This window comes from Pelodiscus sinensis, chromosome 4, assembly GCF_052426305.1.
Source record: "Pelodiscus sinensis isolate ZL-2025 chromosome 4, ASM5242630v1, whole genome shotgun sequence".
In the NCBI taxonomy this organism is placed as follows: domain Eukaryota; kingdom Metazoa; phylum Chordata; order Testudines; family Trionychidae; genus Pelodiscus; species Pelodiscus sinensis.
Window position 1 is genome coordinate 136,269,522 of NC_143055.1, and position 24,283 is coordinate 136,293,804.

Sequence of the window (24,283 nt, forward strand, 5' to 3'; positions counted from 1 at the left end):
GCCATTATTCAGATCATGTAGGAAGAAATACAGGATAGTGCCATGCAGGAACTCATTTAATGGGACTCCAGCTTAATTTTAAACCACTGATAACTAGTTTTTAAGAGTGGTCTTCCAACCAGTTGTGTTCCCACTGTATAGGAGGTCTGTCTGGGTTATATCTCCTGAATTTGTTTATGAGAAGGTCATGAGACAATATTAAAAGCTTTGGTCTTCCTCTTGCTTCAAATGTATTTGTAAAATGTTTTCTTATTACACTTTTTGTCCCTTTTAATGGGGGAGAAAGGGTGTTTGTTTTAGCCTAATTTGTCCCTACAAGAAGCTTGTGCTTATTTTATATTCACTCTGTCCATTCTTTGTCTGACCCTGAAGTTTCAGGTCATGGAAGATCTCTGTTTAAACCAGGGTTGTCTCTTATCACACTTCCTATCTTTCCTACACATGAATGTATTTTACTCTTATGCCCTTACTAACATCTCTTTAAAAAACTGCCAACTCTGCTGAACTCTTCCCACCCCCATCCCCCCCAGACATGCTTCCTATGGGTTATATGCCAATTTTCTGAGTTTGCTAAAGTCTGCCTTTTTTAAATCCATTCCCTATATTCTATTGTTCTCCCTCCCACCATTCTTTACTATCATATAATCACGTGACCTAACCATATAAACCACCATATCAGAGTCTCATTTAATAGCACATCCACAAGTGTGATCTATGCCATCAAATTCCAGTAGTGCCCCTCTGCCATGTGTATTGGCCAGACTGGACAGTCTCTGCAGGAAAGAATTAATGGACACAAATCAGATATCCAAAAAGGCAACACACAGAAACCTTCTGACGAACATGCCCAGGCACTCACTAATGGATCTCAAAGTCACCGTGTTGTTTCAGGCCAATTCCACAAGCCAACTCCACAGGGAAGCCTTAGAATTTAACTTCATTCACAGGTTTGATTCCCATCACAAAGGTATGAATAAAAACATTGGCTGGCTGGCCCACTACATTCCACATCCTAATGACATTAAAAAAAACAAAAACCTACAGCTTCATGTAGTATGGACACTCTAATGGACTAGATCTTTGCCTTTTTCCCTTCTTTTTCCTCCCCACCCCACCCCCCCACCTTCCCTATTTATTAACTGGACCTTTAATAACTCCATTCATCTGAAGAAGTGTATTGTGCACATGAAAGCTCATTATACCATCTATATGTTTTGTTAGTCTTTAAGGTACTGCTAGACTATTGGTCGTTTTTTAAATTTTATCATGTCATCATCACTCAAGCTGCCTTCCTTCCACCTTCAAATTCTTCATTAGTTTCTCCCTATTTGTCAAAATCAAATCTAGAACAGCCTCTTCCCTACTTACTTTCTCCATCTTCAGTTATAAAAGAAAATTGCCTCCAATGAATTCCAAGAACCTGTGTATAATTTGTGCCCTGCTGGATTATTTTCCCAACAGATGTCTGAGTAGCTGAAGTTCTCCACCACTGCCAAGTCCTATGTTACTGATGATTTTGCTAATAGTTTTAAAAAGCTTCTTTCATCTTTTCTTCCTGGTTAGGTAGTTTGTAGTAAACACACACCATGATATCACCCTTATTTTCATCCCTTTTATCTTTACCCAGAGACTTTCAACAGTTCTGCCACCTACTTCACCCTCAACCACACAGAAATTAACATGAATATTTTTGGTTATAACTATGTGGCCTCTTGTACCAAGAGGCTGCCAGATTTTTATTGATAGAGCAGGTGTAGGGATTTTATTGGGAAGGTGTGTGTGGAGGGAGAGAATAAACTGTGCTTCACACCCACAACAGTATGGAGAAAATGGACAAAGCAAAAATAATCCACCAAACAGCGTATCACAAAACCAGGCTTCCTGCACAGCCTGAAGGACCTTGGCTCTCTGGCCAGCTCCAGAACAATGCTCCGTGGGTAGCATTCCAAGCAAGGTCTGATTGACATTTTTTGTTCTAAATTTTTCGTGGGTTTTTTTAGTAGCTTCCCCCCCCCCCACCCAAATGATTAACTATTGAAGGAGGTGTTTTGTTTATGAAAATTCACAACAACATTTTGCAAATGAGGGTTTTGGCCAATCAGGTGAATTTTCCTGTAAAACCAAACATTTTATCAGAGTGGCCACATTTTTGTGAGGTTTTTTGTTTGGTTTTCAAAGAAAGAAAATTGGAAAAACAGCATATTGCTTTTCTTCATTGTCTCTTTGCCTGAGAACAACAAATTCTTACCCAGCTCTGCTCCACATGTCTACTGACGCTTCTGTTCTAATATGGCCAATGCCCACGATTTTACTGTGAAGCTTGCCATGCCTGATGCTTTTTGTGACGCCTTGGACCCTGCAGTCATAGAACTATGCCACAATTGCCAAGAAACAGGAAAAAATTAACCCTACAGAGTCAAAAGCCGGAAGGTTAATAAAAGGAACTTCAAATATATTTGGCTTAAGTTGTGATTTTAAGAATATCTCATGATTTTGGGGGCCTATCTGAGAAGTTTTGAACTCTCCATAAATAGTTCCTTTTTAAACTGATAGTTGCACCACTTTAATCTGACTCCCACAGCTGTTACTAGCCATCTCAAGTGCATGTGTTTGCAAACGACAATCCAGATAAATAAGGGAAATGATTTTCGGGTGAGAGGATCCAGACAGCAACAGATCATCCTCTTGTGGTGCTAAATAATGACCCAAATTTTTTAGAAATGCTCGTGCAGCTATGTACCCAATGCTCACTGCATATATTCAGGCTGGGAAATTTCATATATATACATGAAACCTGCATGTGTGTAGAAATGTACATTTATTTTTTAAAATGTATGCCAAAATTTTAAATTCAGACTACAAAAAGTCGAACATTTAAAAACTGGGGGAGGAGGTGTAGTGCGATGGCTGACCAAGGGATTGTGTGCCTTTTGTCACAGGGCCGTCTTTCTCTGGCTCTGCAGACCTTGTATACAGCACCATACTTATGTACATAACATAATCATGACTAGATAGCAAACTGTATAGGCTGTTTAGTTTCCTCCCACTATGTCCAATTCTTCTGCAAACTGTTTATTTTAAATGGCAAAACATTTTGCTACCTAAACTCTACCCACATATTAAAATCATACCTTTCTCTCACCTAATTAACAAGAACACTGTGTGCAAATGCCCCATTTTTATTCACTTACTCATAAGAAGTTTAACTACCTTAAAAGCTTTGAACTCAGCAGCAGATTGTTTGTACTTTTCTTCATTTGAATGTGCAAGTGCACGAACATAAAAGGGCAATGTTATCCCCATCTTCTCTCTGAGTTAGACACAAGAATTGGGGGGGCGGGAGGGGTTAATTTTGAGGAGGGTTTTTTTTGTTATAATTTTTTGCTCAAAATCCAAAAGATAATTCAAAGACAGTAATAACCTACATGGAAACAAATATTCACCAATATCTAGAGAGAGTGGCAAGTCATGTAACATCCTCTGTTTAGCCATAAGAACTATAATTTATCGCTAACATTTAAAATATACTGTATTAGAGGTGCTATGTATGATTCAGTGTATTTATATACAATATGCATTTTCAGGAATTAATTCAGGTTCAGGACGATTCTTAGTTTGAGTAGTCTGGAGTATGTTTTAATGTTGTTCCAATATTTAATATCAGAAACAATAACTGCTCTAGACTGCACCAAGCAGTAAATCTGTACATCTCCCTGAGGGCATAGCTACCATTTGTAATGTCTGAAGTAACAACACTGACATATTGTAGGAAAAACAGCTGCACTTACCACTTGCTAGATATTTATTTTTGGATTTTAAATTAGTTATGCGGTTTTGTAGGAGACATATGCCTTCAGAAGTATCTATTTTGTTTTCACAGTTCATTAGACTGTAAACACTAAACAAATACATAGCTCTTAATTTAGAAGCAATAACCCGAGCCATTCATCTTGCTACAAACTTAAAAGAGATAAGCGCAAACTCTAGTACTTTCTCTTCTTTTCTCCCTTATAAGTACTAAAGACTTCTTCAAATTTTAAGTCCTTGAAACTGTTGGGATGTTATTCTGCTTTTCTATCGAGTTCACAGTTTGGACAAAAGTAAGATGGAAGAAGTGACAATACTTAATTGCTCCCCTAAAATACCATGTAATTGGCCATTTTGCTGCAGCCATTTGGTTTTCTGGCTCTGTCCTGCTGGGAGGTTTCCTGTAGTAACCTCTTGTTCTCTGGCTTTCCCTAGATCAAATTGCTAATAAAAATTATCAGTGGAGTTTATATTGATGGGTTTTCAGCAATGAGTCATGATTATGCATTGTTGTGTAGAGACAGAAGAATGGTGACAAAGGAAACTTTATGACTACTGAATATGTTAATATCGACATGTAATTTAAGGTTGTTTCCTACAGAATTTAGTAGTTACTGAAATGAAATTTTGGGGTTGTTGCCTCATAATTTAGTCCCACTACATCATGGTGTACACAGGGCACTGCTCATAGAAGCTTTCAAAGTGCGTAGAGAACTTCCAAAGGCCTTCTATGCCTGTATGCTGCACTTTGGCAGGTGGTGGCAGTTAAATAGCTCATTTATGCTTCATGCAAATAATTTTTTTATTTCATAGCTTACATAGATTCAAAGGCCAGATAGGACCGTTATGTTCATTAGGTCGGACCTCCTGTATAACACAGGCCAGATAATTTAGCCAAAATAATGCCTACAGCAGATCTTTTAGAAACATCTAACCAGGATTTTAAAATTGTCAGTGATGGAGGATCTATCATGACCCTTAGTAAATTTACATCTTACATCCAGAATGAATTTGGCTCACTTCAACGTCCAGTCATTCAATCATGTTGTATCTTTCTTTATAGTCCATGTGGATACTTATCACAGGCCTTAATCAAATCATCTCTCAGTTTTCTCTTTGTTACACTAAACAGACCAAGGTCTTTGAGTCTAACACGGCAACATGTTTTCTAATCCTTCGGTCATTCTTGAGGCTCTTCTCTGAACCCTCTCCAATTTATTAATAACCTTCCTGAATTGTGGACATCAGAAATGGATACAGAGTGCTACCACTAGTTGCACTAGTGCCAAACACAGAGGTAAAATAACCGCTCTACTCCTACTCAATTTTCCCCTGCTTATGCATTCCGGCAATATTAGTTCTTTGATCCATTGGATCACTTTAGGACCTCATACTCAACTGACTGTCCACCACAACCCCAAATCTTTTGGAGTCCCTGCTTTCTAGGACAGAGTCATCTATCCTGCAAGTATGGCCCACAGTAGGATGAATTTAACATTTAACAATACCTACTGTACATGAGCTAATTAATTAGACTAAGGCCTAAGTCAGATAATTTATAGAAATGTAGCCGTGTTAGTCTGGTGTAGCTGAAACAAAAACAGGACTATGTAGCACTTTAAAGACTAACAAAATGGTTTATTAGGTGATGAGCTTTCGTGGGCCAGACCCACTTCCTCAGATCAAATAGTGGAAGAAAATTGTCACAACCATATATACCAAAGGATACAATTTAAAAAAATGAACACATATGAAAAGGACAAATCAAATTTCAGAACAGAAGGGGAGTGGGGGGAGGAGGGGGAAGTAAACGTCTGTAAGCTAATGATATTAGAGGTGATAATTGGGGAAGCTATCTTTGTAATGGGTAAGGTAATTAGAGTCTTTGTTCAAACCTAAGCGTAAACTGTCGAATTTGAGCATGAATGACAGTTCAGAGGATTCTCTTTCAAGAGTATTCTTGAAAGGCTTTTGAAGAGGATGCAGGTAATTAAGTCATTGAGACAATGTCCTTTCTGATTGAAATGGCAAGAAATTGGTTTTTCTTTGTGATCCTGTCTAATATCTGTTTTGTGGGCATTGATCCTTTGGCGAAGTGTCTGAGACGTTTGTCCAATGTACATAGCAGACGGACACTTTTGGCACATGATAGCATAGATTATATTTCTAGATGCACAGGAATAGGTGTTCTTGATCTTATAATTCACTTGGTTAGGTCCAATGATGGTATCAGCAGGGTGAATATGTGGACAAAGCTGGCAACGGGGTTTGTTGCAAGGGAAGGTACCAGGATTGGTATTAGTGTGGTATGTCCTGTGGTTATTGGTAAGAATCATCTTGAGGTTAGGTGGTTGTCTATAGGACACTATGGGTCTGTCTCCTAGAGCCTCTCGGAGTTAGGATCATGTTCCAGTATAGGCTATAGTTTATTGATAATGTGTTGGACAGGTTTAACACTACAGAACCTGATCATTACACAAATTGCTAGGCTCACAGAAAGTAGCAGTAAATATTGCAGTAAATGGACTACTATGTGAAACGGATGGATTGTTCCTACAGAGTCTGAAGACTAGAAATCAGCTATCATGTAAATAAGCAACAATATTATATATTGTACTTTGCCTCCTACATGTTCATCTCAGTCTAACAGTTATACTTCCAGAAAACGACTTCTTAATTGTACTCTGAATTCACTATCTCCCCAATGCTTTCCAATGGAAGCCGGCCAAATGGCCTACAGTTAGGAATTCCTAGATTACACTTACTTCACAGAAGTATAATTACATATGTATTACCATATACCGGAGAATTGCAAACATTTTTGCTGCACATAAGCCATTCTCTAATGGCTAGGCTAATTGAAAGGGTGTAGCTCTACTTTATAAAACAAAAGTAAATGCTTCTGTAAGATCCTTGTAGTTTAGAGTGTTGTGGTTTCTGTAAGCCAGGAAAAGTGGGTAGCAAACATTTCAGCAGAGATCACTGTACACAGGATGACAATCAATGCCAGTTTTTATACACCAGATTTGTACTACAATAGATTTTTTTTTACTTTAATATTTAAAAAAAATGAGCTGCCTGGGAGTCTGAGAAGCAGGCAATGATTTAAGTAAAGACATGTAAGAGGTGGATTTTTTTTCACTTAACCTTATCATCATGTGTGTACTTACAAAACTGTATTTGCAATAAACAAAGGCAAACCGATTTCTAGGACTTAAGAAGGGTAGCCGAGTTACAGACTAACAGGAAAAACTTAAAAAAATAACCAATAGTCTAGTAGCACCTTAAAGACTAACAAAACAGATTTCCAGTCATCTCAAGAAGTGGGCTGTGGCCACGAAAGCTCATGATACCATTTAGGTCTTTTGTTAGTCTTTAAGGTGCTACTAGACTATTGGTTATTTTTAAGGTTTTGGAATACCCTCTAGTTGCTTCCTGACCATCAAACAAAGGTATTTGAACTGTGCAAATTAACCATTAGCTAGCCTTCCACCTACCAGTATTGCCCTGTTCTCCTGTCATTCCAAACCAACTCACTAGCCACTTGCTTGAAGTTGCAAAGTTCCCTTGAATAAGCTCATAACATGATGAATAGCGGCATGCAGACTATGCTTTCTCAGGGCATGGCCCCATTCACAAGCCTTGAATTAGACACTGAACTCAGCAACATCGAATCCAGAATGAAGGTGGGATACAATAGTTCTTGAAACACCTTGGATTAACGCCTGTAAATGGCGAGCCCAAATCCTGACTTGGGCTGTTAATTAGTTACTTGTCAAGGATTGAGAAGGTGTCAAAAATGATCATCCTTCTAAATTTTAGAGAGGACCCACACAATGTGGCAAGCTACCAATCGATTTCTCTGATACCTATCACTGTGAAAGGCCTGGAGTGGCTTATCCTCCAGCCATATCCTCAGAGGGAGAGATAATGTTCAGCATCAACCAAAGTGGCTTCCAGGAGGGTCAACCCACAGGTGACCAAGTCCCAGCCCTCACTACATATACAGAATATGGGTTTCAACAGCACCTGAAGACAGGAGCGGTTTTCTTGGACTTGACAATGGCCTTTGGTACAGTTCTGCACACCCATCATCTGGTAAAACTTTCAAGAGCTTTCCCAGAATGGTTGGTGGACACTGTTGAACTTTTACTTCAAACCAGGCACTGTGGGGTACTGTGATGGAGTGAGCTTGTCTGACACTGGTAAAACAAAGATTAACTCTACTCTTTTGGGCTGAGAAGATTATGCCTCCTCTGCCTCCTGGACATGCTCCAGCTGGAGACCAGGTATAAAAGGGAGCAGCCCAACTCATTTGGAGCTAGTTACCATTGAAGGAGACGCCTACTGCAGATTCCAGTCTGGGAACTGCTGAGGCCCCAGAGGCCAGAGAGGTTGAGACCCAGACACAAGGCCCAAGTTCCTACAGAGGTCAAGGAGCGATGCAGCTGCTGAAAGCCACACAGGCAGGGGATTCACTGACTTCAGAGATGCCAGGACCATTACACCAGAGACAGGATAGAAGTGCAAGCGCTAAACATGAGTTACATCTCTTCCCCATGGAAAATGACAAAGATGAGGCAAAACAAGCCTTCCTTGGTTACACTCCTCAGTTTCCACAACCATTTAAAAATAAAACTGCTGCTCAGGTCAGGACCAGGAATAATCTAATTAGCTGGTTCGGCCAGGGGCACAGATGCACAGACATCTTGCACATCAGCACAGTACCAGAGCCCTTCCTCCGTGTAATTCTGCATCCAACTGGTGACATTTGCCTCACGCTAAATTGGCTGACATCAAACTGAACTTGAACATGTACCCACTCCTATCCTGTGGCTACCCGCACTGAGCAACATAGCCTCTCCATGCACTCATCGCAGTCTACAGCCAGACTGACAGAAAAGTTACATGACAATCCAGGTCTCCCATTGTACACAGGCATTTTCAGTCTCTTAGGTCAAGGCATCCACTGGGATTTCAACGACTAGTTTGGAATCACTCAGCAACAACCCTAGGGTATGATGAACTGTTGATTAAAGATGTTTGGAATGGTTTCTTTGTACTGATCCAACCATTCAACCACCTGGATTTGACCTGCCAGGTCACCTTAGGACTCTGCTGAATAGGTTCCTAAATGTGCAGTCAATCTGGACAAGAGGGGGCTACACGACCAATCACTTAGTCACTGTGACCTCCATCAGTCAATGGCACATGTTGCTGTGAGTGTCAACCAACAAGATTTCATGGTGGCCTTATAGCCCTTCATTGTGCTGATGAAGCTGAAGCTGGCTGGCTCTGAAAGCACAGCAAGCAATAGAATTGCTTAGCCTTTCAATGAAGGCTGGCAAAGCTAGTGCTGAAATGATCAACTATGTAAAATGCTTCTTGTCACTTCTCTATTTACCACTGAGACTTGTGTGATGTACATTAGGAGGGAGGGTGATCTTTGTATATTTCTGCCAGAAATCAATTGGATGATGACTTCTCTATAGGTCAGAGTCATCAGGAGTTCCCTGAAGTCTTTAGATTTCTGTCCATGGCTCACTCTGAAATGAAACAGAAGATGGATAAAATAGGTGCCCGGCACCAAAAATCAAGCCCACAAGTGCCACATCTCTAGCTGGTTGTGAATTTTCCACTGGAATGATTTTCTAACAGATATTTCATGTTCTACAAAAATCTAAGTTTTCCACAGGAACATTTTGAATTTGCTGGAAATGTGATTTTCTTGTGGCTTTCCCACTTCCCAGCAGCCCAAATGGTAGACTGCTAAGAAGACTGGCCTTCCAGATATCTGACTACTAGGCTCATCAGTAACCCATATGTCTTAGCTTTCAGGCTCTCCAAGTTGCCAGCATGGCAGGGAGCCATGGGATTCGAGGCAGATGGAGTAGCCTTAAAAATGTTTCCAACAGGTCAAAACGTCACTTTGAATTTTTCAAAATAAGCATTATGAATTCTTCTGTCACTGGACATGTTAACATGCCAGTCCATTTCAGAGTGATTTTTTTATTTCAGAATTTCCTCCTGAACAGGAATTTCCATTTTCCAGCGTACTCTAGCCAAAATGCCAGCACAGGTTCAAAGGCTAGAAACACAGGCCCTGGGGACACACTGGCATGCTGTCAACGTACATACTGAAATGCTAGAAACACTGGGACTAGTGCACCCAAGTGCTAGCTGAAAGAAGTACTGCAGCACCAGAGCACGGCACCAATAGACATAGTGAAGCAAAGGGACCAAAGTGCTAAACAAACAGAATTTAAAATCTACCTCAGACCTCACTGAAAGGCAGAACAGAGAGAAAAAGATGCATCATGCTTTCAAATCTGGCCAGCAAAATAAGGATCTGAAGGATCATAAGAGTGGTTCAGTCTTGTGAGAAGAATCTTTGCCTCACGTGGGAGGAAGGAACTTACTGGAAGGTTCTAGGAGTAGCAGATAAACTCAAAATATGGCACACAACATCCATCAGAAGCTAGCTCTCACGCCATCCCTGGGGGCCAATTTATTTCAAGAGCTCATGAATTTCTGCCCACCTTACACTGGGGAACCAGGAATGTAAGAGTGAATCCTAGAAGACAGAATCTTTAGAAAATAAGTATTTTAAACCCGAGGTTATTAAATAATTATACATGTCCCATAATATTAATGTCAGTGTTTGAAATAACACCTTATTACAACACTAATACTTCTGAAACAATGTGAGTTTAAAATCTAACTGGCTATGTATTTAACAGTTAAAAAAGGAGGATTATTAATTACTGTACAGGGTCTGATCCTGAAAATATCTTCATATCGCAGTAACTTTGAGCAGTTCCATTAAAGCCATTTAGATAAAATTAAATATATGGACGAGTGTCTGCAAAATAAGATCCCTATGTTTTATCATGATTCAGCAGACAGTTTTTCTTCCTCCCTCTCTCAACCTAAATATTACATTGATATGCCGTTTCTATTCTAGTTAGTATTGCAGGAACAAATCTGGAAGGAGCATCATGCAGTGATAATATACTGCAGTGATAATATACTGATTACTAGAAGCAGCTCTACCTTGAACAAAAGTTATTTTCCATCTATGTGCATTTTATTTTTGGTCTAGCTAGTTAAAATGCTGGCAACAAAGGGAAAATGATAGCTTCACTGTTCCACACTATTCTAAAACGGACATTATCTTCAATAATCAGCAACTGAACTGCTGCAGCAATTGCTTTTAATCACAAAAGAAATTACCTTCTTTTTTACTTTCTGCAACAAAACTTTCATCACTGCTGTGTTCTACAGTAATTGTAACACACAGCTTTTTTTCTAGATCACAGCCAGTTGGCCTGAAGTCCTAACACTTTTAGACTACTATTTAAAATCTCTATCATTTTATACAGGGTGAGTCCACAGAATTCCATGCTGATGTGGTCTCTCTTTGTACTTTCGATTTTGCTGGAGAGAAAATAATGTATTTTAACATTAAAAATGCTGTTCCACAGTTAAAGCATTAAGTTTCAAGTGGTAGGTTTTCAGCTATAACACAATTTTTGTGATTCTAAATATTTTAAGATTTGGCCTATCTTCACGGATCCTGGGTTTTAATCTAACATATATTTGAAAGGGTTTGTACATCTGTTTGTCTATGAGTCCGTTTGTTACCTCATAAATGGTAAGAGCTAGGACTGCCAAATTTGCTAAGCAGCTTCCTCTTATGATAACTTAAAGCAAGTTCAGGGTTTGGTTGTGCCAGGAAAGCAGGATGTGCCTGGAATTCAACTCTTTCTCATAAAACACTAAGGATAGGCCTATGGTAAGGGATATACCTGCTCCCTGATTTTGAGACACAACTAACACGCAAAACAAGTTTTGGCTGCTGCTCTAACTTGTGCCACTGACTTAAGGGAGACATCTTACCAATAGAAGATAGCACTCAAATAACAGAAATGTACTTTTCCCTCCTTTGGTAACACTGGCCAACAAAGAAAGGGAAGAGGAAAGAGAAGGGATTTAGACTCCTTTTTGCTCTTCTAGGGTATACAAACAATTTGAAGCCCCTAAGAAAAGAGGAAAAGTGTACTGCCTGCTATTTATGTAAGGATTATCCTGGAGTTCAAGCTTGGTTTTTGCTGGTTTCGCTAGAGAGCTTCTTGGAGGTCTCAGACTTGAATTGTGAGTGTTCATCTCTTAAGTGAAGGAGCAGGAATGGCGAAACCTCAGCGAGAACCATTTTGCTCCTTGTGTTTCAGACATTTATAGTCAATAGTAAACAAGCCAGAGTTTTGAACAGTGAATAAAAATCATGTTCTTTTTCTGTGATTCTGGTTCACTTACATGATGTTTTGGATGCTGTAATCCTACTGGTTCTACAGTTGTCCATACAATCTTTCAGGAAAAACAGAATAGAGAAGATTCAAATTTCCTATGTAGAAACTATGCAGAAAATCTCAGAGATCCCACACTTTTCAGGACTGCAGTATACAAATCATAAAGAAAAAGGATTAGGCCCAATTTTCTTCTTTGCTGCCATACCATGGATTTTACTGTGTACATTAACAAAATAATCAATTTAGTTTTCTAAAGGAAGGGAGAAGAGGAAATACTACATTTTATACATGCAGTTTTCCCACCTTCCATACTGTCTGCAAGTCTGACACATTTACAAAATGCAACCAGTGGTGCAAAATTCTCACTCATTTTTCATCGTGTGTTACAAGTTACCTTTATTCACATCAGAATGTACTGCCTGCAGAGAACAGCAGTAATAATAATACTTCGCACTTATTGAGTGTGTGGTAGAAGCTCACCCAAAGCATTGCATGTTCCTCTCTCTTTGAATTATGGGATTCACAGTGGGATTTCTAATCAGATAAAAGATCTCAGTGTCACAGTTTACATACAGCTGACTACTCTGAAAGATATCCTGATTCCTGACAAGATGACTGAATTTGGTAAACTTCTCCTCCATGATTTAGAATTCATGGTACAGGCCTGGGCCTATGTGACCCTGCTCTGTTACAGCCTTTTATAAACCAAACCACATCACTCACGAGAGTGTATCAGGAGCACATTACAAATGCAGGCAGAGCACCTCTTACGGTCACTGTATTATGCTGATTGACGAGAATGAGGAAACAAGTTGGTACCATGCTACAAATCTATAGCAGACATCCCTGAACCTTTACACTACACACATGCTTATTTTTATCTAGCAGTTTGAAGAGTTAGACTACAGGAAATACGTTGCAATAATGGATCCAACTGTTGTCTCTTGCCCCCCATACTTAGTTTGCAAACTCTCCAGAGCAATGAGCTCCTCGTTGTAATGCATTTGCACCTGCCTAGCACAACAGGGCTTGGAAGGCTAAATACAATCACAATAAAATAATGAAATGAGTGTTACTTTGAGAAATTTAAATTCCTAATATCAACGAGAGTATCATTCTTTAATATTTATACTCTGGTGCCCAGAGGCTCCACTCAGGTTTGAGGCTTCGCTATGATAAGTGCTGTACAAAGAGGCAAAGAAATCTAAGAAATGGCATTAGATTCTGTGTCACTAGAAGAGAGTTAACAGAGACATGGTATTCAGCCACAAACTGCACCATTTCCGCCCCCCGCACCCCCCCCAGTAATTTTATAGCAGTCATGTGCTGTCTAATTCCATGGTTGACGTACCCCTGTAAGGACAAATTTCTAAAAGCAGCTCCATGAAATCAAGTTAAGTCTTGCTGTTGAATGTAAATGGACAAACAGTAATAGTACAAACTCCAAAGACTGAACCACTAGCGATTGAGTTAAACTAATTTCTGTAAGTTATGAGTAGAATAAAAAAAGGCAACTTCTAACAACTACAAAATTTGAAAACTGAGCAAAGAACACATTTCTCACTCAACTGTGAATTAAGTTTAAATATTGAGATTAGACCTGCAAATTAACTTTAGGTCACTGAGGCAGATATCAGCATAGGACTAAAACAATCCTTATTATATTGTCTTCTGACTGGTAAATCTGTTTTCAAGTTTACCATATAAATTGCATTTACCAGCGGTAATTTAAATTTAGTTAAATTTAACTTAATCGAAATCACATTATCTTCAGAACACCGCAAGCAATACTTAACATGCTGTTGAATGGAATAATTTTAATCTGGTCAAATTCATAACAATTACTACTAAAAACCTCCCATGGTGCTTTACAACCAGTAATATATAGTCCCCAAAACATCTAGATCTGAACAAAATGCTGATTTAATTTTAGAATTGTCATCTCTGGTGAGAGCTGAAAGAGATCAAGACAGTAGGAGTCTAACTACGTAAAGAAAGAAGAGGGGAGTGCTCATACTTTTTATCATTCCTTTATCCTGTAGGAAGAACAAAGTGAAAAATTTGCATGTGACCCCCACCTGTCTTCCCCCCCCCCCACCACCACCACCACCCAAACCACCTAGAGTTACCAGGTGGCTTCAAAAAAAATACCGGACACACTTGATCTCAGACGGGGCGGGGCAGGGGGGAAGCAGGGTTGGCGGGGGGAGATGGAGGACCAGCCAGGGAAACAGGGCTGGCCGGGAGGAGGTTATGGGGAGCGGAGCTGGCTGGGGGAGATCTGGGGGGTGGGGAAGAACTGGCTGGCGGAATCCAGCCAGGCAGTTCGCAACTACGTACTGATACTCCTAATAATAATAAAATTTACCTAATTAGAAAATACTGGACATTTTATATGTCTGGTATTTTCTCTATTTCTTTTCTGGACAGAAAGCTCAAATACTGGACTGTCTGATTCAAAACCAGACACCTGGCAACCCTAAAACCACCAGAACCTTCCCTGCAGGCCCAGCCTTTGGGTAGGGTTGCCAGATGGTTTCATCAAAAATACCAGACTCACTTGACATTACATCACAATCTACATTCCATCTTATTTTTTTCCCCGAACAGAAAGCTCAAATACTGGACTGTCCAGTTCAAAACCGAACACCTGGCAGCCCTACCTTTGGGCAAGATAAGCAAGGCAATCGCTTTGGGCCCCGCATATTCAGGGCCTTGCACTGCCCAGCTCCCAGCCGCGCCCACCTGGCCACTCGCTCGCTGTCCTGACTGCGATGGGCCCCGCAAACTCTTTGGCCAGGCCTGCTTCTCTGCAGCTAAATAATTTCAGGAGAAAGTGCAGCCAGAACTGTGACACACAGGCCAGAAAACCCGCAGCTTCACAAAGGATTTATCTCCTAGAAGCATATGCAAGTGCTCCCCTAGGTCAATAAGTAACGGTGATTCTGAAGCACCACACCATGGGAAGACAGAAGGAAAATCCCTGTTTACAGGACTCTGACGCGATCACACCTGAACACTGAATTCATATTCGAGGTAGACAGATGTGGAAGAGCTGGGAATGATTCTACATTTTTAATTTTAAACCCTTACAAGCTTGGCTATGTGAAGATTGAAGGGCACATAAGTTATAGTCTATATACCTCAGTGGAGTAAAACACCATGGCAGCAGAGGTAGCACTGGAGCAACTCCAGGGTTTAAGGAAGGTCTATCTAGGTCTAAGGGGGTAAGATTACGGAAAGGAAAAATGTATCCAAGTTTTAGTACATTCTTCCAGACAGTAAGAGCTATCGAAGAACTTCCCCAAGGAAAGAAAAGTAGGGAGGTCCCATCTCTTTTGATATTTAAAACTAGACTGGACAAAACACTCAATGTGTGGAATGATCCCACAATTGTAGAGGGATGGCCTGAGAGCTGGATTCTTCCACCTCTAATATCCATGGAAGTATTCACTGTTCGCTACCAGAACAGTGCTCATAGGCAACAGATTTCATTCTAGTACATCTGACCTTTGCACAACAATGCAACTGTTTCAGATCTTATCACTGAATACTCAGGGCAATGTAATACAGTAGGCCTAGGTCAGGGTTGGACAAACAGAAGTAATAGTAGTATTGTCTATGGACCTAATCAAAGAGCAGGAGCTCCACACATATACAAGTTTGGGCCATGTGGCCAGCTGGGGGTCAGGGAGGGGGAGAGAGAAGGGAACAAAAAGAGGGTTCAAGCACTGTTTCATATAGCGTTGGGGCCATCCGTCCGGCTCCTACTGCCTTTTCAATTGTGGAGCTGCAGTAGGGTTTGGTCCTGGTCCCAGCATAAGCCAGGACTGAGCCGGGCTGCCTTCCCTTATCGACCAATCAATAAAAATTCTATCGACTGCTCAGTTAGTAAATTAACCACATTTTAACATCCCTAGTCTATGGGGCATAAAAATATACAGACAACAAATGAGTAAACTCTAAAACTATAAAAAGCATTAATGTGAATCCTGACCACGGCTAGAGGAAAAACGTTTGGGAAAACGTAAGTAGTAGTTCTGAAGCCACAATCAGTTTGCAGATTTTGAAAATCGAAAAGCACATTGTATGAAATCTATTGATATTTTTGTTATATAAAAATAAAAATAAACAAATATATAGAGGTTAGCATAACTATACTCATTTACAATTAAACTGATGTCTATATAGTACAGAGATGGAGCATTAAACATGTTAATATCAGAGAAATGCACAAGAGGTGTTTTTCTCCTGAAAATGAACATGAAGGAATGACAAACCAGTCTAACTATACAGCAAAACATTTTAAAAAATATTGTGCTGGATCCTCAGCTGGTGTACATCAACTGGAGTCAATGTAGCTACTGCAATATACATCAGCTGAGACTCTATCCACTGTAATTCTTTGCATCACAGGCTCATCTAAACATTAATCTGAACTTCTTCATAAGTCCCACAAAATAGTCTTGCATTATTAAAGGGCCCTAACCCCACAACTTACTAATACAATACTTTCAGCTGAACAGCACTGTACTTATTAAAAATGCCTTCCACATGCATTTCCAATCTGCACATTAATACTGGAAAAAAATAAATATCCAAGATATAAATATCCAAATGCCAAAATAGACTTGTCTGTGGGTAAGTGGATTCAATTTATTTAGCAAAGAGATTTGGCTCTATACAGTTTTAAGATACTGACTAATACTACAGAAAGGACATGGCTGTAACAATTAACAGAACCACCTTACCTTACCTGAAGGCAAACCACCTCCTTGTTTAGAATGCATTTAGTAACCAGCTCAGTTACTGACAAGTATTGGACAAACACACAAACCAATTCATTCTCTAAATGTCAGCATTGTTTAATTCTAATTGTGTGATACGCTTTCTGAACCTTGGACTTAAATTAAGCTTTGGTGTTAACTCAAGTGCTGTCTCAATGATTCAATGATGCCTAGTAACTAATTTTTTTCCTTTTTCCTTATGTCTAATTTTTATTTCAGCACAACGAAAATTCTAGTCAGCATATTTCTGAGGGATCATTGGGTCTGGTTGACAAAGTTGCAATCCTACCTTTTGCCTCACATCAGTAGTGGTGGGGCCCTACTGCTCAACCAGAAATGTGTTGCTGAGTTGTGTGCCTTCTTACTTAACTATGACAAAACAGTATATTATAAATATTTAAATAGTACTTCATCTGAACAGGACTGCCTTACCTTTCTAAAAAACACAACTTGTGTGTTAGCTATATTGTTATAACAAACACACAGGGAGTACATCATATATACTCCTCTATCAGGACAAAACACTGCATTGCTCTTTTTTCGTGGGTCTTAAATTTAATTATGTAAGTACTTTGTTCTATCAAGATTCAGAAGGGCTCAATTATTGACAACAACCTTTAACATTTAAAATACTGATTGCAGAAGTGAAACGCTAGATTTATTTATGTGTCTAGATATTACAATTCAAAGATATTTAAAATTTTTCCATCAAAAAGTTACTAGTTTCATTTAAGCAAACATTAATCATACTGATGCCGGTAAAGGTCTGTCAGCACATTTTGACAAACAAAGCAGAACCTAGCAGCGAAAAAGCAGGCATTCTCCAGTGTTAAGGCAAGGGAAATTTTCCCTATGAATAAAGTGGGCCAGATTCTTGGTTAGTGTAAATCAGCATACTTCCATTGGCTTTAATGGAGCTGTGCCGATTTACCCTAGCTGTGGATGAGTCAGCAGTTTCATTATACTTCAAAAAAAATCATTGCATTGAAAATATTTTTAAGAAGAGTAAGAATTTAACACACATGCTTTTCGGTGTGAAATACCTATCTACTGGATCAACTCAAACTCTTGAGAGTGTGATTTACAATTGAGAGAGATATTTTCTAATCTACGTGTATTAAGAAAATTCCAGCACACACTTAAAAATTGCCACTAAAGTCTATAAGCCTAGAAAGCTAAACAAATCCATGTCTGTTAATAAGAATGTCTACCATCATAAATCACAAAACCCTACGGACATTAATTTCTTTGCTTAAGTAGCCAGATGCATGTTATGTAATTTTACATAAACATATCCTAAAAATCTTGCCAACATTCTGCCTTTGTTGTACACGTTCTTCCCTTCCTTTAATTCCAAAGAATCCTTATTTTCTTTCACTCGGCATTCCTAATAAATTAAACTACAGTTAAACCAACAATGCATGTCAAAGTTAAGAAAATTCAGCCAGTGCTAATCTCATTGATGTGTTGTCAGTTTTAACTGGCAAGGTATGAGGCCTATGAGAGCCAACTTCCTCTACCGAAGAACCTACCCACCACCACCACCAAAAAAAAAAAAGTGGTTCTCAAACTTTTCTACTGGTGATTCATTTCACACAGCAGACCTCTTAGTGCTACCCCCACTTACTATTTAAAAGCACCTTTTTATAATATTTTATACTATTATAAATGCTGGCGCTGTAACTGGATTTGGGGGTGGAGGCTGACAGCTCAGGACCCACCCCCATATAATAACCTTGAAATCCCCTGGGGGAGGGGGGAAGAATCACACACTCCAATTTGAGAACCCCAGTGTAGTACATAGACAGTACACTGTCTTCTGTTCCTTTAGCTATTTTATTAACAGCCTAAAATGGTACAGTTTGTTCTTATTATTGAAGATGCTGCCATCTAATTTTTCTATACAACACAGTATCTGATATTTAAAAGAAAAGGCACCCTCGCAATCTATAGTCCGCTGGCTTCGGCCGTCTGTCACAACTGCCAGTACCAAGTATGGCAGCATTTAATTTCGTGGTGAAAATACAACATTTAGAAGTCAGCCATATACTGTGCCCAGATTTAAATATCCCATCTTCACAGTGTGTTTAAATGTACCTCTCAAAATCTAAAAATATTAAATAGATATTATCTTACTTTTCGCCCATCACTCGCATGGCAGTTCACATTTAAAGGAGTCAACAAAGCCATTAGTTTTTCTTCATTACCACTCCTGCAAAGGCCGGGGGAGAAAAGACATGTCCTTTTATAAAAGATTTTATAAGAATTTTCATATTTATGTAGTGTATATTGCTATTCTTCAAAGCAGAGTAGAAAATGTCAGTTTTCAAAACATCTCAAATGTTTTAGAACAGCTGATGAAATACAGAATATTCTTCTACTTGCTATTAAATCTACAGTCAATCATGCAAAAAAAATTTAAATATATTTTTCTTACAGCCCTATAATAGAATCTTTTTGTTAGCTGGTTTTACTGATGCTGAAAGCCATTTTCTGAATTAGTAGTTAATAACTTATTCTTCAAATCACATGCCAAATAACTCTGTATTTCTAAAAACATTTTAAAATACTATTGAAAGGGAAAATACAGTGTAAGAATAACTGTTTTATAAGCTTTCAGAAAGATACAGAAGGATAAAAGCATTCTAGAATTTTAGATTGAACTTCACACCTTTCACTCTTGCTCCTGTAGATTGCATTTTGGTAGGAAACATTTTGAAAATAAAGCTTTCAGAAAGTGAGAAAAAGGAAGTACTCCAACAATACAAAATTTATTCCAAAAAAGGACAATCAATAAATGGTAAATAGGATTTCTAACAGCTTAAAGCAAGAATTCAATTAATGTTAACCTCCTAAGAATCATATTAGGGGATTTCAATTAAACAGACGTTCTATTCGCAATAGACTGTAAAATCCAAAGCTATTTATTGAAATGAAGTGGTTTATCTGCATCAGTTCATAGAAAGGAATGACAAAACATTACAATTTATGAAAGCCCCTTTTCCTCATCTCCTCCCACCCCCAAAATATGCTTTGTATTCTAAGCTGCACTTACCTAGCAGCTTCCAGGAGTTCGTCTTTCTTGTATTCACCTAAATGATTGCAAAATATCATGCTGTTAGCATTTGGCAGAAAACAGATTAAGAAATGCAGTAGGAAGCAAATACCGAATTAAAACAGAAGAGAAGAAAAAAAGCCCACACCCCGCTGGGTGATGGAGCTGTGACGTTAGCCAGCTTGTGAAGGCAGCATCACCAGTGCCTTGGAGACGGGCAGCAAATTGACGCAGCTTCTTGTCCAATCCTCAGATGAAATGGCTTTCTTCACACAGCCAATGAATGCTAAATGTTGTGTCCAGAAGCACATTCCCTCTGATAACAGCAAGCCAGCTGAAGACAATGTCCCCTCCCCCACTTTCCCAGTCAGTATGACACAGTATACTTGTAAAGTGTAATACATTCAAGACAAAGCAAGGAATTATGACTCTTAGAAACTGGTAATTTGTACCTTTTAAAGGCAGTTTGTTTTAAGTTCAATGTCTTTACAAACAGCAATGGCTCATAATGGCTTAGGAAATTCCAAAAATCAGAACTTCTCTAGATTTCAGGAAAATCACACACTTTTCAAATATAAAATATACCCAAAAGGGCACAAATCCTCAAAGTTGTAGTTTCAAACTTGCAATTAACTGCAACAAGCATGTTCTTAAATCAGATTAAAAAAAAAAATCACATGAATAACCGTGATACACTTTAAAAACCGAATCTCCTGATGTCTGAAGTGAAAAGAGCACACAGTGAAGATGAGCTGTTCTGGCACTTAACTGCAAACAAAAGGACAGTCAGCAAAACTAAATCACAACTATACATGTTAATCATAAATCTAAGTGAAATGAGATTCAAAATTCAGAAACTCATTTTTAAACACCCTCAACAAGTAGGATATTCCTGGAGTATTTAATGCGAGGCTTGGAAAATGTACCAAACTCCTTCGAACCCAAGGATTAATACAACCACCCAAAAGCACATCTGAAAAATGGGATATGCCATTCTCCTATATGAGTGAGGTAGGAAAGGATGGCCCTACTGAAAAATCTACACTACCCTACTATCCACATTTATTTATAACCAGTCTCTGGTGAAACTCCTGTTAACTTCAATGCAAGCAGCCCAACAATGAGCTCCTGTGAAAATCCCACTCTAGGCTGGTAAGTGGAAAGATGCCAATCAATGTTGCCTCGAAGAGCAAAGTTCTTTTTCTCGCTCCCCAACCCAGACCCTAACTGTTGGGCGAAGTGCTTGGGTCATGTTTCCTTGTCAATAGCCAGAGTCTAATTCTGCCATCACTTTAAGCTTTTCCAACCAGCAAAAGAGTGAAACTGGCATAGTTCTTCACAGCTTCATGGCTGCTTATAGCAGCAGCATAACAGACCAAATCTCATTAGCTGCAAAATTAAAAACAGCAACAGACACTCTGAAGCTGGCTGCCAGACTTAGGAAAACAAGATTAGATTCATTTTGGGACATTCACAAAAACATGCTTGTAATGAAGATTTGAATGCTGCAAAAAAACATGGCTAAGTGTCCCTCTTGCTCTTCAAATTCACCCAAAGGTGTTTCCTAGGCTAAGTCTACACCAGCACTTTATAGCACTGTAACTTTCTGGCTCAGGAGTGTGCAAAAACTCTCTCTCTAAAAAGCAAGTTACAGTGCTGTAAAGTACCAGTGTGAACTAGGCTATAAGTTGTTAGATTTTAAGGTGCTGCTAGACTATTCATTGTTTTTTAAGTTTTTCCAGTTACAGACTAACTCGGCTTCCCGTCTGAAGCTTTCCATTAGAAGAGTGGACCTTGGGACAGAGAACCAGAAGGAAAACATCTGGCCTAAATGAAAAGCTGACACCACTTTTGATAGAAAGGCCACAAATGGACAGAACTGAACCTTGTCCTTATGTAAGACTAAGTCAAAGCTCAAAGTTCAGACACATGCCAACCCAATGTTATTACCATGAGGAAGGCTACTTTCCAGAACAAATGAGACCACAAGCACATGGCCAGCGGTTCAAACAGGAGGCCATGAGCCTAGACAGGATCAGGTTCAGGTCCCATGGCAGGACCAGAGGTCTGACTGGGGGAAAGAGAAGTTCTAGACCCTTAAGGAATCTGCCCATCATGCTGTGGAAGAAGACTGTGCGGCCTTGCACTAGGGCAGGGGTTCCCCACCTGGGGGTATGCATCCCCCCCCCCGGGAGTACGAGAAGCTTGTCAAGGGGGTACAGGGAATATTTGGTAAATAACTAGATTATCCTAATTGAACTAGTCCAAAAGTAGCAGTGTTAGTGAAAAAAGTTGTGGATTCTAGAGTCTATAATTTATTTCTTTTCATATTGAATAGGGGGTACGGGAAGGCTTACTAAAAGCCAAAGGGGTACAGGAACCGAAAAAGGTTGGGAACCTCTGCACTAGGGGATGGAAGGTGGAAATGTCCACCAGATGTACTTTGAGGGAACAGTGCCAACCCATCTTTCAAATAAAGCAGGTAATCTAGGATTGATTGGATTGGGGCCTCCATTGGGGAGATGCTTTGGTCTGCTGCCCAATGCACAAACCTTGCCCATTTAGTCATGTAGCTTTGTCAGCTAGAGGACCTGGTGAATGCCCATTCCTCTGGGTTCAGCCATGCAGCATCCATGCCCCAAGGTGCGGAGATATGAAGATCATTGCGGTCCTGGGACAGGAGGTCTGGGTGGAGCAGCAGCAGCCACAGGCTCAACAGGCTCCCGAAGCAGTGTTGACAGGGCCACGAGACAGCTATGATGACCATGACCTGTCCTTTTTGATTTTCTGTAGGACTTCGCTGATGAGTGAACATGGGGAAAACCTATAGAGCAGATCCCCCATCCAGGACAAGAAGAAGGCATTCAAAGAAAGCCTGCACCCAGGCCTTGTCTGAAGGACAGGGGACAGTGGCAGTGCTGCCTGGTAGCAAACAAGTCAACCCAGAGAGCCCCCTTTCCCCTCAGAAGACTGCATGGGCGACCTCTGCATGAAGCATCCTCTCGAGGAGAGACGTCTCAATTCAAGCAGTCCATGAGAGATTTCAGGCTTCCCAGGAAGTGATAAGTCTCCAGATAGATATCGTGCATGATGCAGTACGAGGGCCTTCTTTGTGTTCACCAACAGGTCTAGAGCATGCACATGGACAGGAGGGAGGCAACATGACTGCATTTGGGATCTGGAGCTGTCCTTGACCAACCAGTCATCAAGGTTTCTTCTCAGCATTTGGCAAACACAAATATATAATGTGCTGGAATTATTGTGAAACTTTGCTACATTAGTGAAATTCAGTTGACAGCCTTGTGAATCCACCAATACGTAGGGCTGCCAGCAAGCAGAATGCATGGATGAGCCGCACGACTCCCCAGAGTGAACTAGCATTTGAAATTAGGAATTAAGATTACTTCTCTGTTTTATCCCATCTAGTCCAGGGAACTCACGGTGAACTTGCTTATCTTACTCTGTTCCCATTTGGCTGTTCGAAGGTGGTTTACACAGGAAAGGGATTAAGTAGATGAAGATGACATTAAAAGACTCAGACATGACCAACAAAAACAAGCTTCTGGCCATGTTCAATAATAATACAGAAGTGACAAGATGTTCCTCATAAGCAGGTGGAAAAGAAAACATGATATGAGGTTGATCATAGGAGGTGAGTGGGCAGAGAAATTGTGATCAATGCCCTGTTGAAAGCCAGAAATGCGGCTGAAAGCTGTTCTGCCAAAATGTTCCAGTATTTGCACCAGGTTTTCAGGAGCACACAGAGGAGAGAAATATCCTCCCATCCCTCCTTTACCAAACTAAACATGATCATCACAGTCATTCAAGTAGGGGTTTTGAAATTTCAGCATGAAGAATCAAGTGTGCAGTATGTCTGTGCTCTAGTACTCCCAACTGACACCTGCAGCAAGCAGTGGGAAGACTCAAGGGGAAGGGAGCTGGGAGTAGGGATGTGAACGACTAGTTGACTAGCCGATAAGCACCGGATAGTCGACAGGCTAGTCGACTAGTCGCTTCCTCCCCGCCCCCTTGCTGCCACTATCAGAAAGAGGCAGCAAGAGGAGAGGAAGCGGGGGGTGCTTCAAAGTGGCAGCACCATGTGGAACCTGGGGCTGCCCCAGGCTTTACCCTGTGCTGCTGCTTTGAAATGCCGTGTGCAGCCCAGGGCCAGCTGGAAGTACCCAGCTGGCCCGGGATGCACACGGTGTTTCAAAGCAGCAGTGCCACATGGAGCCTGAGTTCAGCTGGGAACTCTGAGCCCCCAGCTGGCCCCGTGCTCCCTGCAGCACTTTCGCCTTTGAAGTGTAGCAACAGTCCTTGGGCCC

At 40.1% G+C, this 24,283-nt stretch overlaps 1 protein-coding gene across 4 annotated transcripts in view; it reads right to left on the minus strand.

Moving 5' to 3' along the window:
• The window catches only part of TNKS (tankyrase), a 127,259-nt gene that overhangs the window by 53,942 nt on the left and 49,034 nt on the right, over nt 1-24,283 (minus strand). For 3 of the 4 annotated variants that reach the window (XM_075929204.2, XM_075929203.2, XM_089778193.1), the window contains exons 4-6: nt 19,959-19,995; nt 19,040-19,115; nt 12,124-12,174 (exon numbers count right to left, since the gene is read on the minus strand). In XM_075929204.2, coding sequence (XP_075785319.2) covers nt 12,124-12,174; nt 19,040-19,115; nt 19,959-19,995 — 164 coding nt within the window. The remainder of the gene's footprint in view (nt 1-12,123; nt 12,175-19,039; nt 19,116-19,958; nt 19,996-24,283) is intronic. The other variant, XM_075929205.2, reaches the window with a different exon arrangement.